The sequence below is a fragment of the Puma concolor genome, chromosome E2 (genome assembly GCF_028749965.1).
Source record: "Puma concolor isolate L17-30 chromosome E2, mPumCon1.1.hap2, whole genome shotgun sequence".
Lineage (NCBI taxonomy): Eukaryota > Metazoa > Chordata > Mammalia > Carnivora > Felidae > Puma > Puma concolor.
This window is the reverse complement of record NC_141681.1, coordinates 15,108,974-15,123,399: the sequence shown is the minus strand read 5'-3', so window position 1 is coordinate 15,123,399 and position 14,426 is coordinate 15,108,974. Positions and strand designations below refer to the sequence as shown.

At 47.9% G+C, this 14,426-nt stretch overlaps 1 protein-coding gene across 2 annotated transcripts; it reads right to left on the bottom strand.

Annotated features, from left to right (window-relative positions):
* Positions 1 to 2,141: 2,141 nt before the first annotated feature.
* ATXN1L (ataxin 1 like) lies at positions 2,142 to 13,028 on the bottom strand. Of its 2 annotated transcripts, none has more exons than XM_025920668.2 (3): positions 12,884 to 13,028; positions 10,946 to 11,013; positions 2,142 to 9,792 (listed from the first exon to the last, which is right to left on the bottom strand). In XM_025920668.2, the coding sequence occupies exon 3, from the start codon at positions 9,670 to 9,672 to the stop codon at positions 7,606 to 7,608; it is 2,067 nt and encodes a 688-aa protein (XP_025776453.1). In that variant the 5' UTR covers positions 9,673 to 9,792; positions 10,946 to 11,013; positions 12,884 to 13,028; the 3' UTR covers positions 2,142 to 7,605. The 2 variants fall into 2 exon arrangements, with proteins under 2 accessions (XP_025776453.1, XP_025776452.1); XM_025920667.2 differs by having other exon boundaries at positions 2,142 to 9,789.
* Between the last annotated feature and the right edge of the window lie 1,398 nt (positions 13,029 to 14,426).

The following is a 14,426-nucleotide window of genomic DNA, read 5'->3' as shown; positions in this document are numbered from 1 at the left end:
AACTGAGCCACCCAGGTGCCCCATAAACTTAAAAAAAGTTTTTTAATCCTATCCTAGACAGCAGTCAGCTTTATTGAGGAATATGTTCACAGAAGTAGCTCTAATATTGGAGCACCTGAATGGCTCATTTGGTTAAGCATCCAACTCTATTTGTAATTAAAAAAAAATTTTTTTTTTAGTTTATTTATTTTGAGAGAGCACGAGCTGGGGATAAGGGCAGAGAAAGCGAGAGAGAGAGAGATAGAGAATTCCAGCAGGCTCCGTGCTGCCAGTATTGCGCCCAATGTGGGTCTCGATCTTACAAACCATGAAATCATGACCTGAGCCCAAGTCAAGAGTCGCTCAACCAACTGAGCCACCCAGGAGCCCCCAGTGTCCAACTCTTGATTTCAGCTCAGGTCATGATCTCAATGTTTGTGAGATCCACCCCCCATGTTGGGCTCTTGTGCTGACAATGTGGAGCCTGCTTGGGATTCTCTCTCTCTCTCGGCCCCTCCCCTGCTCATGCACGCACTCTCTGTCTCTCTCACTCTCAAAATAAATATTTAAGAAAATCTAAAATTTCAAAAAAATTAAATAGCTCCAATATTAAGATCTATAGTACCAAGGAACTCTTGTTTGAGAGAAGTGATCCATCTTCTTATTTATTCCCCAGAGCCAAGGTAGAATAAAACCCATTCAGAAAAATCCAGAATTAAAGTGAGAAGAGAGTTGAAGTTGACAGTGGTCAAAGCCCAAGCAAGATGACCATTTTGTAGGTCTGCCAAGCCGAGGAGCCCAGAGCTGAGGTCATTTCTTAAAAGTGTCTGTGATGGTACAGAACAAGTACAGAACTTTCCTTAGCCTGCACCAAAGGTTGTGTACAGTTTAGATAATTATAGATCTTGAGGTCCAGAAGGAAGTGCCCTAGTTAAGCTGTAGCCAGAAAAATAACTATGCCAGGAATGTGGACCTCTTCCAATATCATAACAAGGAAACTTGGACTCCTCTCCGACCTCCATAGGTTTAAGGCTATTAAATAGTGTTAACTGACAGCCCCCGCCCCCCAACCACCACCACCAAACAGGTTAATTCCTACCAGACAGGCTGAGATAGTTCTGTTTGGGGAACACAAAAATTTTAATAAACTTATTTCAAACTACTGGACTTTTAAAAGAAAAAATGAGCCAAGTGCCTGTCTCACAAAGATCCATATTGAACTTTTACTTGAGATGCTTCAAAATGGTTGAGTAGTCACTCTGTGTCAAAGATTATTCTGAGCATTTTATGTAGATTATCTCTGCTAAGTATCACAACAAACTGGTGGTTAATACAAACTCAGGAATCTCATGCCTGGATTTAAAATTCTGCACTGCCCTTTAAAATCTGTAACTTTTGGGGTGCCTGGGTGGCTCAGTCAGTTAAGCGTCCAACTTTGGCTCAGGTCATGATTTTGCAGTTCATGAGTTCAAGCCCCACATTGGGCTCTGTACTGATAGCTCAGAGCCTGGCGCCTGCTTCAGATTCTGTCTTCCTCCCTCTCTGCCCCTCTCCCACTGGCCTCTCTCAAAAATAAACATTAAAAAATTAAAAACTATAACTTTTATTAAAACAAACTATAACTTTGGGGGGAAGTTACTTTAGTCTTCGTTTCCCCAAACACAAAAATACTAGCAACAAGTGACTATTAATAAATAGCTAATATATATTAATATAATAAATGTAACTTAGGATAGTTTGTGGCACCTAGTAAGTGCTCAATAAACTGATCTGAGTCACAAACGTGTGTTTCACCTCCTACTACTGGCAAGCTTTCTAATTTAGAAGCAGTAGTTATGATTGCTGCTGATGTATTCCAGCAATTTCTGGCAATATTCCCGAGGAAAGGAAAGAATTGGAGAAAAGGCCAGCAGTGAGGATATCTACAAGTCCTTGTGATTGATCATGCTAACATCTAAGTGTATAGGTAGACTTCTGGATCATTGAAATACATACCAAAAGAACGTGCAGCCATGCTTCAGGACTAGCTTGCACAATCTGCCCAGAGTCCACCACATAAAGATGGGAACAATTTGGTATATTACAAGCTCTCCCACAAGCTATCCCCCACCCAGCAGCCACCATCTAAGGCTGGGATAAGAAGAAGGCGCAAACACCAGAAGGAAAAGCTAGTAGTTTATATAGATAGATATATAGATATATAGATATTGATATATATTGTGTTTACATAGTCCACAAGTTAAATGCAGGTATCCATAAGAAGAGCATTAACAATAAAAATACAATCTGTGTGTAGCCAAGTACAGAGACTTAAAATGGTAAAACAGCAAAAAGGATCTCACAAAAGTACAAATATACAGTACAAATTGATTTATTTAAAACAGTTACAAAAAAGCACAACAAAATAGAGATTATCCTTAGAATTATTAATGCTTTGTTAAAGATCAGGTAGGATTAGAGGGTAAGAAATGGTACTGGGTGGGGGGAGCACCTGACTAGTTCTAAGGCTTTAGATACAATGCAGTTGATTACATATTAATTCAGCCATTACATACTGGGGATAGTAGTTGGGGGATCAGTAATTTATCTACAGGGAACTCCTACACAAATCAGATCCATCCAGACCTCCCCAGTGCCATCCTTCTTTACTCCTCAGGACCCTAAAGCCACCTGGATGACAACATTCCTGCTTTCCTATCTCCACCCCATTCCCTATCCATATATTCTTCCCTCCCCTAAGGTGCTGTGCAAGCTGAGAGCAGTCTGCTCTCTGCAGCTGGAACATATACTGTTTTGGCTACAGGGATCCTGTGTGACTAGGAAGGTTGTAGGGGACAGCCTTATTTTAATACTTCAAGTTTGCCACGAGTACAGTCAGTCTCTTCCCAACACAATCTATATTCTCTTGAGTGTATCAAGCAAATGAGGGATGCACCCTGCCTTCAGCAATACTAGCAATGCACTAACCACTCACAGCTCACAACCACGTGCAAACTCCCTGTCTAGGGAGTGGGTGTAAAACCACTGTGTCACCAGCTCCCTCTCTCTGAAGAACCTCAGTCCCCGTGACAGTCATAAAGACAGAAATAAATGCTTGCAAGTTTGACAATAGGTAAAGGCACATGGGCTGCTGCCATACACACTGCAGACAGGAACCCAATTTGAGGCCATCTTCACTGCTGGGCATCTGCAGTAGAATGGCTTTGGGATCACACAGACTGAGTTTGCAATCTACCAGGGGAGGATCTAGGCTTAACAGGAGAACTAATAAAGAAACCTTAGTGTGAAAAGTGCATTTATTACTACTGTTCCTGCTGGGGAGGCTCAGCAGGGCAAACCGCACCAGCTCTCCTCCTTCCACCCCAGGCACTGTGCATAGTCTGCAGGTAAGGAGAGAGTGCAGTCAACTCTAGCATCGAGGGCCGGTGTCATCCCAGGCCCAGACCAGGTTTCTGGCCCAAAGATGGACCCTAGAGTTGAAAGAGCAACTGATAGCTGCAAAGACCCAGATGCTTATTTTATTATTGCATAATGTGGGAGGCCTTCCCTAGCCCAGGGAAGCTGGATGGTGAAGGCTTCCCAGCAAAGGGCTAATAGGTTCCTGGTCAACATCCACCTTACATAGTCCAGCTCTTCAACTGTAGTGTACACTTTTTCTCATCTGGAAAGTATTGTAGCTTCGGTGTGGTTTATTAAACTTAGCCCTAGGAGGCCAGGAAGTCTCCCTAAAACTTGACCTCTACCCTTTGCTCTTAAGACTGTGACCTAATCTCCATGGCCAGTTCAGTTAATCAGGTATCTTTACTCCAATGGACCCAGGCCCTTTCCCAGTCAACCCACATCCACCCTTCATCTCCAGTGTGATCATTCACCTCTCCAATGTGCCTGCTTGTTGCAGGTCTAAATCATATCACCACCCTGTTTATCTCCTATGATGTCCACTAGTAAAAATAAAACTAAACCCACAGAGGGGCTATTTCAGTCAAACTTTAAATGCTCTCCAGTCCCAGAATCCACTTAACTGGAGCCAGATGAACCTCCCTAGGATGCTGACACAGGCCCTAACCTGGTTCCTCATCATTTATTTTAAAAACAGGATACAAGATACCACAAAGGAAAGCGATTAATACATAGAAAACGCCCACTAAGAAGAGCTGCTTGCTTCTCCCTCAAGACAGTCAGATTTTGGAGCCAAAGGGCTCCCAGCAAGCACTGAAGCCATATCCCTTTGGATTCACCAGCCCACCAGCAGCATTTCATACTATCCCTATTCAATAGGACTTTGCTATAAAGTAACACTTGCACAGGTAAGAGTGGACAGGATGCCTGGATTTCCCCTCTATGCTCAGACATGGAAGGACAGGGAGCTATAAAGGGTAGCAGGCAGGACAGTGAGCAGACAGCAGCAGTGGCAAAGCAGCACAGACCAAAGCCCTTGGTGTTACAACTGACTGGGACCAAAAATGTAGAAGGGTCAGTCCAGATCTGCTAGGGGCCCTCCCCTTGGGTACAAGCATTCAGCTCTGAATTCCCTTCCCCCACACCACCACCCTCCATGCCCCCCACCCCTCCCCACGTACACTAATCTTGATAGGAATGATGATCCAAGACTTGGGCATATTACTCATCCTTTACCTAGTCACTCTACTCCCAAATCGGTACAAAGCCACTCCTGTTCAGTGCCAGAGTTAGCAGGCCTCCTTTCTACTCCTCAACTCTGGGAATCTCCTACTACTGACAAGGGAGTGGCTCTGGCCTGCTTCAACTGCCCATTTCCCAAAAAGCTGACAGCTTCCACTAAAATGCTCACTATCCCCAAACTGCTCTTAGGTCTCTTACAGACGTATGAAATTCCTTTAAGGAAGAACAGATACACCACAGGCTCCTTTTATTTCTCATGCCTGGAAGAAAAGACTGAACCAGAAGGAAAAGGCAAGCAGAATGCCACAGTTCTGACCAAGATTTAGAGCACAGAGCCTCTGTTCCTGGGAGCCCATACTTGACAAAACACACCTCTGCAGCTTTGCAAAACCGAGTATTAATAAATTACATACACATGGCGTGGTACTAGAAGAGCTGCTGATATTCCTTCACCAGCAAGAGACAGAAGAGAACAGCAGCAGAAAGGTCAGGGCCCAATTTGTGCACAAGATTTTCTCTTTCCAGGATTCAGTGGAAATTACCAGGCTGGGAAGTGGACAAACTACTGTATCTGGTTGGACATAGGTTTGCTCCCACAAGAGGAAGCTCAATTGGTGTCCTCGGGGAACACTTCTTGAGTGTCTACTGTGTGAATGCCACTGTATTCAGTTGGTGAGCCTTCCTATGAGGAAGGATGTTTCTGAGAAACCCGTGCAAACAATAATCCCTAGGAATGAGTTGACCACGGAACAGTCAGAGATGAGGCCTTCTCCTGGGGCTGTCATCCGAGAGGATTCCTCAAGACTTATTCCCACAGGCCTCCTCTGTAGGAAAAGCCAGAGAAAGCAGCATTCAGAGAAAATGGGGGACAGAGAAGGGAAAGGCGATGATCCCACATGCATACAAGGTTGAGTGTTTATCACACACAGTTGGTGTTTGGTTCTGAGGTGACCTGGAGACTTAAGTACTCACAGTCAGGTCAGCAGCTTCCTTTGGATGGGCCCCTAAAACCTGACTGACCAGGTAATTGCTCTCTAGGAATGAAACAGTGGCATGTAGGGCTTGGAGCAAACAAGCCGGTCTCAGTCACTTAGTTCCCCCCGGAGAACAACCTTTAGCACCAGAACACTAAGAATGACTCCATTCTCAGAACTCCCCCTCCCCCCAGGAGGTAGGTAAGATTATTAATCCCCATTTGGCAGCTGGGGAGGAAGTGAAAGAGTGAGAGGTCACAAGACTTGCCTGAAGTCCTTGACAGAGCGGAGATCAGACCTCAGAGGTTTGGGACTCCTGATGGCAGGCAAGGCCTCAGCCAGTCCAAGTACATTTCTAAAGAAAATGCCAGGATCATATTATGGGAGAAGCCTCACCAGAGAGCTGGGTGGACAATACCCTGAGTTGCTTCAAGAGTCTGAAGACCCCTGAAAAACAAACAAAAAACCCACCCACCCACCTGAAAGCTGGTGGGGGAGCCTAATTCTCAATACCCAGTGGAAACCCACAGTCCAAGCTGATGCTAAAAGTTGTGAAGAAAACATGGGCTTAAGACACAAGGGGACAAATGCAACTAAGATTAAGAATGCTCTTTGCAGAGGAATTCTCCACCACGAAATGAAATCTAGAAGACTTCAGGTACTAGAAACTTATCAAGACCCTTATCCCAGAACCTCAGAGCTGGCTGTGGGAGGGGATGGCTCCGAGAAGCCTGATTGCTGACAGGAAGTGGAATAAGATGGGAGGGGCTATGTAAAAACACCAGGATGGGCACTGCCCAGCCAGGTGTATTTGCCCTGACCCAGGGCACAGTTCCCTTCTTGTTTCTCTACCAAGCTGTTCAGCTGCAGAAGAGGAGGGGACATGATTCTTTATGAGTTTTTAAAAATAGGAAATATAACTAAAAAGGAAATCAAAGAGACCCCTACACACCAAAAACAAGAGGTCTTGGTCAGAGGAGACAAAAACAATTGTGCAGAAGGGGAAAGGCAGTGCAGCTACAAATCAGGCCCAGGTCAAGACACCATGCAGAGGTTAGGGCAGCAGAAGGGTGGGGACAGCGCAGGCACTTAGGCACAACATAGACAAAGGAGAGTAGGGGACTGGGTAAAAAGGTCCACTGGTTCTTTCAAAAGTCACCATTACCAACTAGAAATTCAGTACAATTTCGAAGTAGGTCTGGCATGCTGGGTAGGAGGAGCTTTGTTACATCAGCTACCTTTCCAGAAGCCCTGCCTAGAACCCGGTCACCTGGCCATCAGGTCTTTCTCCTAAAGTCCCGACTGGGTCCCTGCCAAAGCAGTACTTCACTCTGAACCCTGGAGGGGTTTCTCTCTCTCCTGGTGCTAGAAGCCTTGTGGGAGGAATGGTGGGGAGATGGGAAAGGGCTGAAGCACAGAATCAAGCAGAGTCCTGTAGATGAGTGCTCCTCCCCCACAAACCCACAGACATCTGTAACAAAATCACCCTTTAAAGTGCACAGCTCTCAAAAGAAGAGTTCTGGGTGGAAACCCTCTTAATCCCAATCATGGGGCTTCCTGCCCTCCCACCACAAAAAAGAAAGGAAAAAAACTTCAGACAGTTGAACTGCTACTATAAGCTGTGGATCATCATTTTTGGCTCTTTCTTTGCTCCCTCCCTCTGCCACCTGCCCCCAAAGCCCAACTTTCCCCTTGCAGGAGCTAGGGATGGGGAGGAAAGAACAGGGAGGCCCTGATATTTGGAATGTTTCTTATCTTGTGTGCACCCCCATCCTTCCTTGGCTCAAGCCTGCTGCTCTCCATCGCAGCACCCTCTGGGGCTGTCCTGAAAGGCTGCCATGGGGTAATGAGCAACAGACCCTGCCTTGGGAGGCTGCCTTCATGCCTCCTCTTTCCCCCCAATCTCACTGCCAAGAGAGCCATTCCCTGCTCGGCATGTGCAAATCCTCTGCCTGCTCACGGTGAGGCCCAGCTCTGGGGTGAAGCCCCAGTCCTGGTCTGGGAGAGAGGTTCATTTTCCTGCATTGGAACGCCCTTCGATGGACAGCTTTACCTCCTGTGAAATGAAAGAGGGACGGAGCAGTGCAGCCCGTGCCTCCTCCCCTTGCATGCTGTATCTTTGGAAGCTTGGGGCTGGCCAGCAGGCCTGAGCACCAGGCTCCGGCTGCGAGGGCTCTACCATTTGGGAGCCCTCGCCTGGCGGCTGGCTCTTCCCCTCACTGTCACATTGCTCTCTGGGTCCCAAGACTGTCCTCTCAGGCCTTTCTCGGGGGGGACCCAGCTGGCCTGGGGGAGCACAGCTAGCCTGAGAAACTGAGTTACTGTTCAAGCTCTGTAAACTGATAGAGATGCAGACATCTCCCACCTGCAGCCGATGGCAGGGCAAAGAGAAGAGCTGTGCAGTCCTCCCGGGGCTGCAGGAGGACCAGCCCTGGCCATATACAAAGAAGGGGTGCTCAGGGGGCACCTCGATGCTCACTTTGCTCTGCTGCTCACCAACCACGAAATGCAGCATGACAAATCCAGGCCACTGGCTCTCCTGAATGTCCACGACCGTGCTAGAGTCAATCTTCAGCCCCCCGCTCACTTCGGCACTGCGCACAAAGTCCTGGGTCTGGAGGTCCTCCACCCGCTTCAGCTCCCCTGTAGCCAGCTGGATGATGGCGCCTTTCATGAAATGGGAGGGCACGTGGGAGGAGGTAATGGGGGGTGGCGTTGGCTCCTTATCTGGGAAGGTGGCTCTGGCCTGCATGTCCAAACTTGATGCCACCAGGATCTCCGAGCCCATGGGCAGCAGACCTGGGTCAGTTCCAGTGGGCACCAGGTTGCCATTGGCTACAACCATTGCTTTGGGTAAAGGTCTGTGTTTCACCGGTTCCTGATGGGATTGAGGGTAGAACCCTCGGGCCTGATTTTTCTCGGCCATCTCTGCTGGGTTCCTGGCTGACCCTCGCCCCTCACCCTGATGGTCGGGTGTATGATGGGACAGGTTGAGAGGGCTGGGCTCATCCTTCCTCTGAGCTGTCACCACACGATAGTCCTGAGAAGCTAAAGCGCCAACCACCCGCTGGACCTCAAGGTCGGTGTCTGGGGTCCCTCGGTGTGCTGGCACTGCCACCTCCACCCGTGCAGTCTGAGAACCTGAAAACAACTGTCCATCCACCACACATTCTACCACTGGCACCAGTCCCTGGCCTTCACTCTTGCTGTTGGGGGAGTCGAGGGCTTCGCTTTCCCGTCTTACTAAGTTTCGTTCTCGCTGTCTCTGTCCATTGGCAGCGGCTGCTTCCAGAGCAGACTGGCCCTCCTGAGGGGTAAGAACTGGGCTGGCACCTGCTGGAGGGGTTTCATGCAAAGTGTACCCAGCAGGTAGCCTGGACATCTGATAATAAATGGGCATCCGGCCTGGAGCAAGGTCCAGCGGCTGAGTACTCGAGTGATGTGGCAACTGCCCAGGTGGGGAGGTGGCAGAAGGGACTTTGTTGAATGAGTGGGCTGGGGAGGAAGCCTGGGGGGGAGGAGTGGCTCCTTCTGCCAGGAGTGAGGCATATGGCACAAAGTGAGGAAGGTGAGAGGTGGCGAGGTTGGCAGAAGGAGAAAGGAGGGGACTTGGTAGGAAATTAGGTGGCACAGCATAGGGAAGGCTATAAGGAGACCCGATAAACTGCAGAGAGGTGGACGGGAGTTGAGCATAGTGGATTGGGGGATAGTGGATTCCTGGATGTTGAATCAGTGAAGACGCTACATTAAATGTGGGGGGCAAGGGGCTCATGTTCACCACAGATGGGAGGCCAGTTGGGGAGAAGGTAGCAGGTGGCACAGCCACCTTATACAGCATACCATACTGGTCCACTGTCAGACCAGTGATGGCCTCAGCTCCATCACCCCCCAGGCTGACTCTGGCTCCTGCCTGGCTCTGCCCGGCCACCACAACCCCTCGGGACCATTCAGAGGCATCACTGGAGGGTGTGTGGTTAGTTGAGCAGCTGGTAGTTCTCCCCATATCCTCGCTGGTCACGGGGAGGTCTCGTTTCTTTGGTGGAAGGCATTCCTGACTCCTCTCATGAACAGGTTTCATATTGCTTTGTGGTGTTCCTTGAGCCTGGAAGGGGTCGGCTTGCTCCTTGGGGCATCAGAAGGGGCTTCTCTGTGGCTCCCCTGCACCCCTCTCTGCTGCTGGCTGGGGCGCCCACATCTGCTAGGGAACAAATCAGAAGCAAAGAAAAGTAACCTAGGAGTGAACTAAGTCAAAGGAAGTAGCAGAAACCATGCCTATGGAGGAAGATGTTACAAAGGGTGCTGCCAGGGGAAAAATGTAAGAGAAAGGGGCAAACAAGGATGCCACTCCCCTATCCATCCAGCCCAGGACATGAAAGAAATAGGGAAACCACAGACAGCTACAAGAATAAACACTCAATGATACGTAAATAACCTGTGGGCTCTACAACCCCAGAGAGACCACCATCTTCATGATTAGTTGTGCCTTGACAGGAACCTTGACTCTTCCCAGCCTTCTTCCCTAAGAGAAGATTTGACCACATGGTCTTTGCTGCTGGTTCTTTTTCCTAAGCTTCTCCTTTTGTCACCAAAGACTACCGTGCTATCTTCTTTCCTGAACATATGACCTCATCCTTGCTTCCTTTCCCCAGCCTAATTTGGGTTATGATCTCACCTTTTCCCATCCCCCCACCCCACCCCCACCCCAGACCTGGTTACACTCTCATCCTCCTTTGCCTCATATCACCACTATCTCAAAGACCCAGGTGCCAATGAAAAATAGTATCTTCTTTGCCGCACGAAATACTACATTCAAATTTGGGCCCTACGGGGAGAATGATTGTACTAGTGTGTTTCATAATTTATCTGTTTCTCCTCCTCCCTAAAGAGCAACAAAACTCTTCTGACCTCAAATAGACTTTTTACCCCCAGTCTGGAAAGACTTCTTTTCTTCTCATTGGCCATCTTCAATGTACTTTCTTCATTCATTCTCTTTCTATTGTCCTGTGTATTTTCTTTTGCCAATGGCTCCTTTTCCATTGTAGGTCTGCTCTAGGAACAATTTCCTAAAATTCTGGCTCCATTCCTTCAAACTGCTTATTACTATCATAGGCCTATATGATTCATAAGAAAGCTCTCTCTCCCCTTTCTGTCACCTTTCATACGTGCTTTTGTCCATTGTCATATAGTATCCTTTTGTTCTGAACATTTCAATGCATACAAACTTTGTCACCTATTTCTTCCAATCAAGGCTCCAGTTCTTTAGATCTGGGTATCACAGTGTGTTCTGTTTTTCCACTCTTGAATCCCAGATGCTTTTTCTGCAAGAAGGTGTCCAAAGCTCCTGTTATTACCTGAGCTTCCAGTGGTGCCTCTGAGCAGCTGTAGTAAGAAGCAGTGTCCTCCCCACTGCCTTGGGAGCCTAGAAAAAGAAATAGGGATAAAGTAAGCAGGAGCCTAGACTCTCACTTTCCCCTGAGTCATCCAGAAAGGTAATTCTAAAGCCACAAAAACATTAAAGTCCATGAGTCCCTGCCTCATCCTCTGCTCCTGAGGTAACAGTACATTTATCCAGAGTGTGTAGGCATTTGAATAGAGAAAAGGCTATGTCTTAAGCTCTAATTTGTAGAAAGACATCCCTGAAGAAAAATTTTCAAGCTTCGTCGTTTTCCTTAATGTCATATTCTTCATTCTCTACCTGTATCCATTCCCAAAGGTTAAATATACTTCCAATCCCAATTTCAGGTAAATGCACAACCAAAAATGGAAGACTCAACATTTATTCCCATGTGACCAATGGGAAGCTGGAAAAATCAACTGTATTGATTTCACCTTTATTCAGGGATGATGAAAACAGATGTGGAGGTTATTTAAATGACAAAAGTGGCACTAGAGAAAAAGAACAATTATTTATGTTTCTGGGGCAGAAAAAGAGGTCAAGGGGGAGTCACTCAAGGGGAAGCCTTATTAACGGATTTTCAGGGTAAAAAAAAAAAAAAGGATCCTTTGGGTGTGTGTGGGTAAAATGTTCTGAGTGACAGCTTCGTACCAAGTGCTGAATCAGGTGTGACAGAAAATGAAAACACTGCCTTGGTCCTCATGTAGCTAACAATGGGGAAACAAAACTCACATTAAACTATCAATACCTTAATCTACACATGCCATTAACATCAAGCACTCAAGAAAGGAACCTTAATCTCTCAAAACAGCTAAAGTAATATTGACCAGTACTCCGAGAAACTACCCACTGTCCTGTCCTACAGAACTGCAAGCCTCTAATCAAACTGAAGGCAACATTTATCTCTTTAATCGAGTGGCAAGGTGTGTATGTACAGGAAAAGGTGATGAGATAGGAAAACCTGGGGGAAAGAAAAATTCTCAGTTTCATAAATACAAATTACACGGTGGGCACAAGTCCTGCGTCCCTTCTTTGGCAGCTTCAGTTCCAGCTGAAAAGCAATTAGCTTTCTCCCTCACTGGCAACAGAAATTGGGGTCACATCTCCACTCCCTGAACGATCTTTGCTTCCTGCAACTAAAACCTTAAGGAAAACCTGCCTCTGGGTTAGCCAAACACAGCCTAATAAAAGAATTAAAAGAGGCAAAATGTGAGGGAATGACAACAAAGAGTCAAGCCTGTGCACCAGGTTCCCACAACGGAAAACACAATTCGGAACCCGAAACCTCGGCTTCAGGAGGGGCTCAAAGAGGACTTCTCAGGGTGTAGACGCGGCTTGTGACCCTGACAGAGCTAACGGGGATGGGGGTCAGTCCTGGAGAGCTGCCAACGTTGCCAGAGTCCAGAATCAAGAGATTGTGCCCAAAATTCGGTGAGGTGCGCCCGCCAGAAAAGAGTGGAGCTTGGAAGAGACTACGTGTTATGGCTTCTCGTGATCCTGCAATCCTTGCTTCCACAAGGGTAGGGCCCGAAATTAGAAATTCAGCGTTTAGGGGTGGGGGGTCGACCCTTCAAACAGAGGGGCAGAGGCAAGGCCCTGCAGACGATGCTTCCTTGTTCGGGGGCCCCTTCCCGCACCAAAGACTGGGACACCCCGGCCCTCGGGGACACAGCCGCGGGGGCTCCAGGGCCTGAGGCCGCCTTCTGGGCCAGGCCGGAGAAAAGCGCGCGGGACTCTAGGCGCGGCCTCTTTCGCTCCCCGGGTTCGCGGTTCTTGGGCCCCGGTCCGGCGGGGCAATGGGTTCCAGGAGGCCACTTCCTCCAGAGCTTAGAGCCCAGGCCTGCGTGGCCTCAGTGAGGCAGGCCCAGCGGCCCGCACTGCCGGCGACACTCACCGGCCCATCTCACGGCGCTCCTCGGGCTCCTCCCGCTCGTCCCGGAGCCACCGCGACCGCGGCCGCCGCCATCCCCGGCCCCGGAGCCGCCCCACACCCAGCGCCCCCCCCCCGCCGGGCGCCCGGAGATGGCGTCAAGTGCGTTCCGCCCCCGTCGCAGGCAGATGGCGTCAGGGCCCGAGCCCAGGAGCAACGCCCAGGAGTACCCGGGAAGGGAGGGAGCCGGCCCCTGTCGCCCCTCACCCCTCGCCCCCAGCGCCCCCTCTGGTGGGAAAAACGAACTCCTCCCCTGGGGAAACAGGGTCACGTGAAGAAGGCTGGGCCGGCCCTCTCACCCTGACCCCACCATGACCCCTGCAGTCTCTGTACTCCTGTAAATTCTGGGGGTTCCCAAACAGAGCCTGGGGCGTGGCCAATAGCGACCCTCACGTCCTGGATTTCCCAGGCTTAACTCGTGAAGCCTCTTCTTGGGAACCTCGGGGAACTCCGAGGAGACCCCTGCCCAGGAGAGTAGTAAGGTGATCTCCCTGGAGACCCAGGGTAGAGATGGGAGCTCTTTGAGTTGAGAAATGGCTTTCAGGGGCATGAGAATGGACTGGACCTAGGATTTAGGGGAAGATGAAACAGTGGTGAGAATTTGCGGGATGAGAGGAAGGGGGTTCATACAGTGGGAAGGAGCTTGATTTAGTAGGAAGAGGTTTTGACTACTCGATTAAATATTAAGTCACCATTCATTGCCAATTAATTAGCCATCTTCATAGTAACATAAACATCTGATTAACAAAAAGTGAAAGCCAGTCGAATTTGTACTCTGATTACAACTGTGTAAAAAAGTAGTTCTGTATACAAAAAAAAACCAGAGGGAAAAAATAAGTTTAACTATTGGAGAGACTGGATTCTGAGTGGATTTTCCCCCTTTCAGTTTCTGCAAACTCTTTTCACCAAATAACGAATGATTTCTGTTTGATTTTAAAAGTACTGGCTGGGCTCTGGTCCCTACTCTGTAGCTATCTCACCTTAGGAGAAAGTCATTTTACTACTTGAGACTTAGGTTTCCACTTCTGGAAAATGAGGAGCTTAAATTAGATGAAAGGGTGGTAGTAAAATGTAGATAAAAGAGCTCTCTATAAACATTGTAAGTGAAAATGTAAGCAAATATGTACAATGTGATATCCTGCATTTAATGTGAAACGTAACATATATAAAGTCATCTTTATGTATTTATACAGAAAAGGAACGGAAGGATATGTAACAACTAGTTAACATTGGTTATCTTGGAAGAGAAAAGTGGCACTGGGTGGTAATCAAAAGATAAAAAAGGGACTTATTTGGATTTTTTATGAGAATGTTATCTTAGAAATATTAAGATGAGTAAGTTAAAATACAAATAGAGTATATGGTCTCTTCTAAGATTCTTTCTAGGGAATCATTAGACCTCAGTTTTGGTATTTTCTGACCTGGAAGGTCACAAAGGATTATCAAAATCATTGAATCCCGCCCCACCACCGCACACACATACCTTGCACCAGTGGGTGAAACACTG

What these genes read in the sequence shown, in the direction of transcription:
- ATXN1L (XM_025920668.2), bottom strand. Translation starts at nt 9,672, where the DNA reads ATGAAACCTGTTCATGAGAGGAGTCAGGAATGCCTTCCACCAAAGAAA.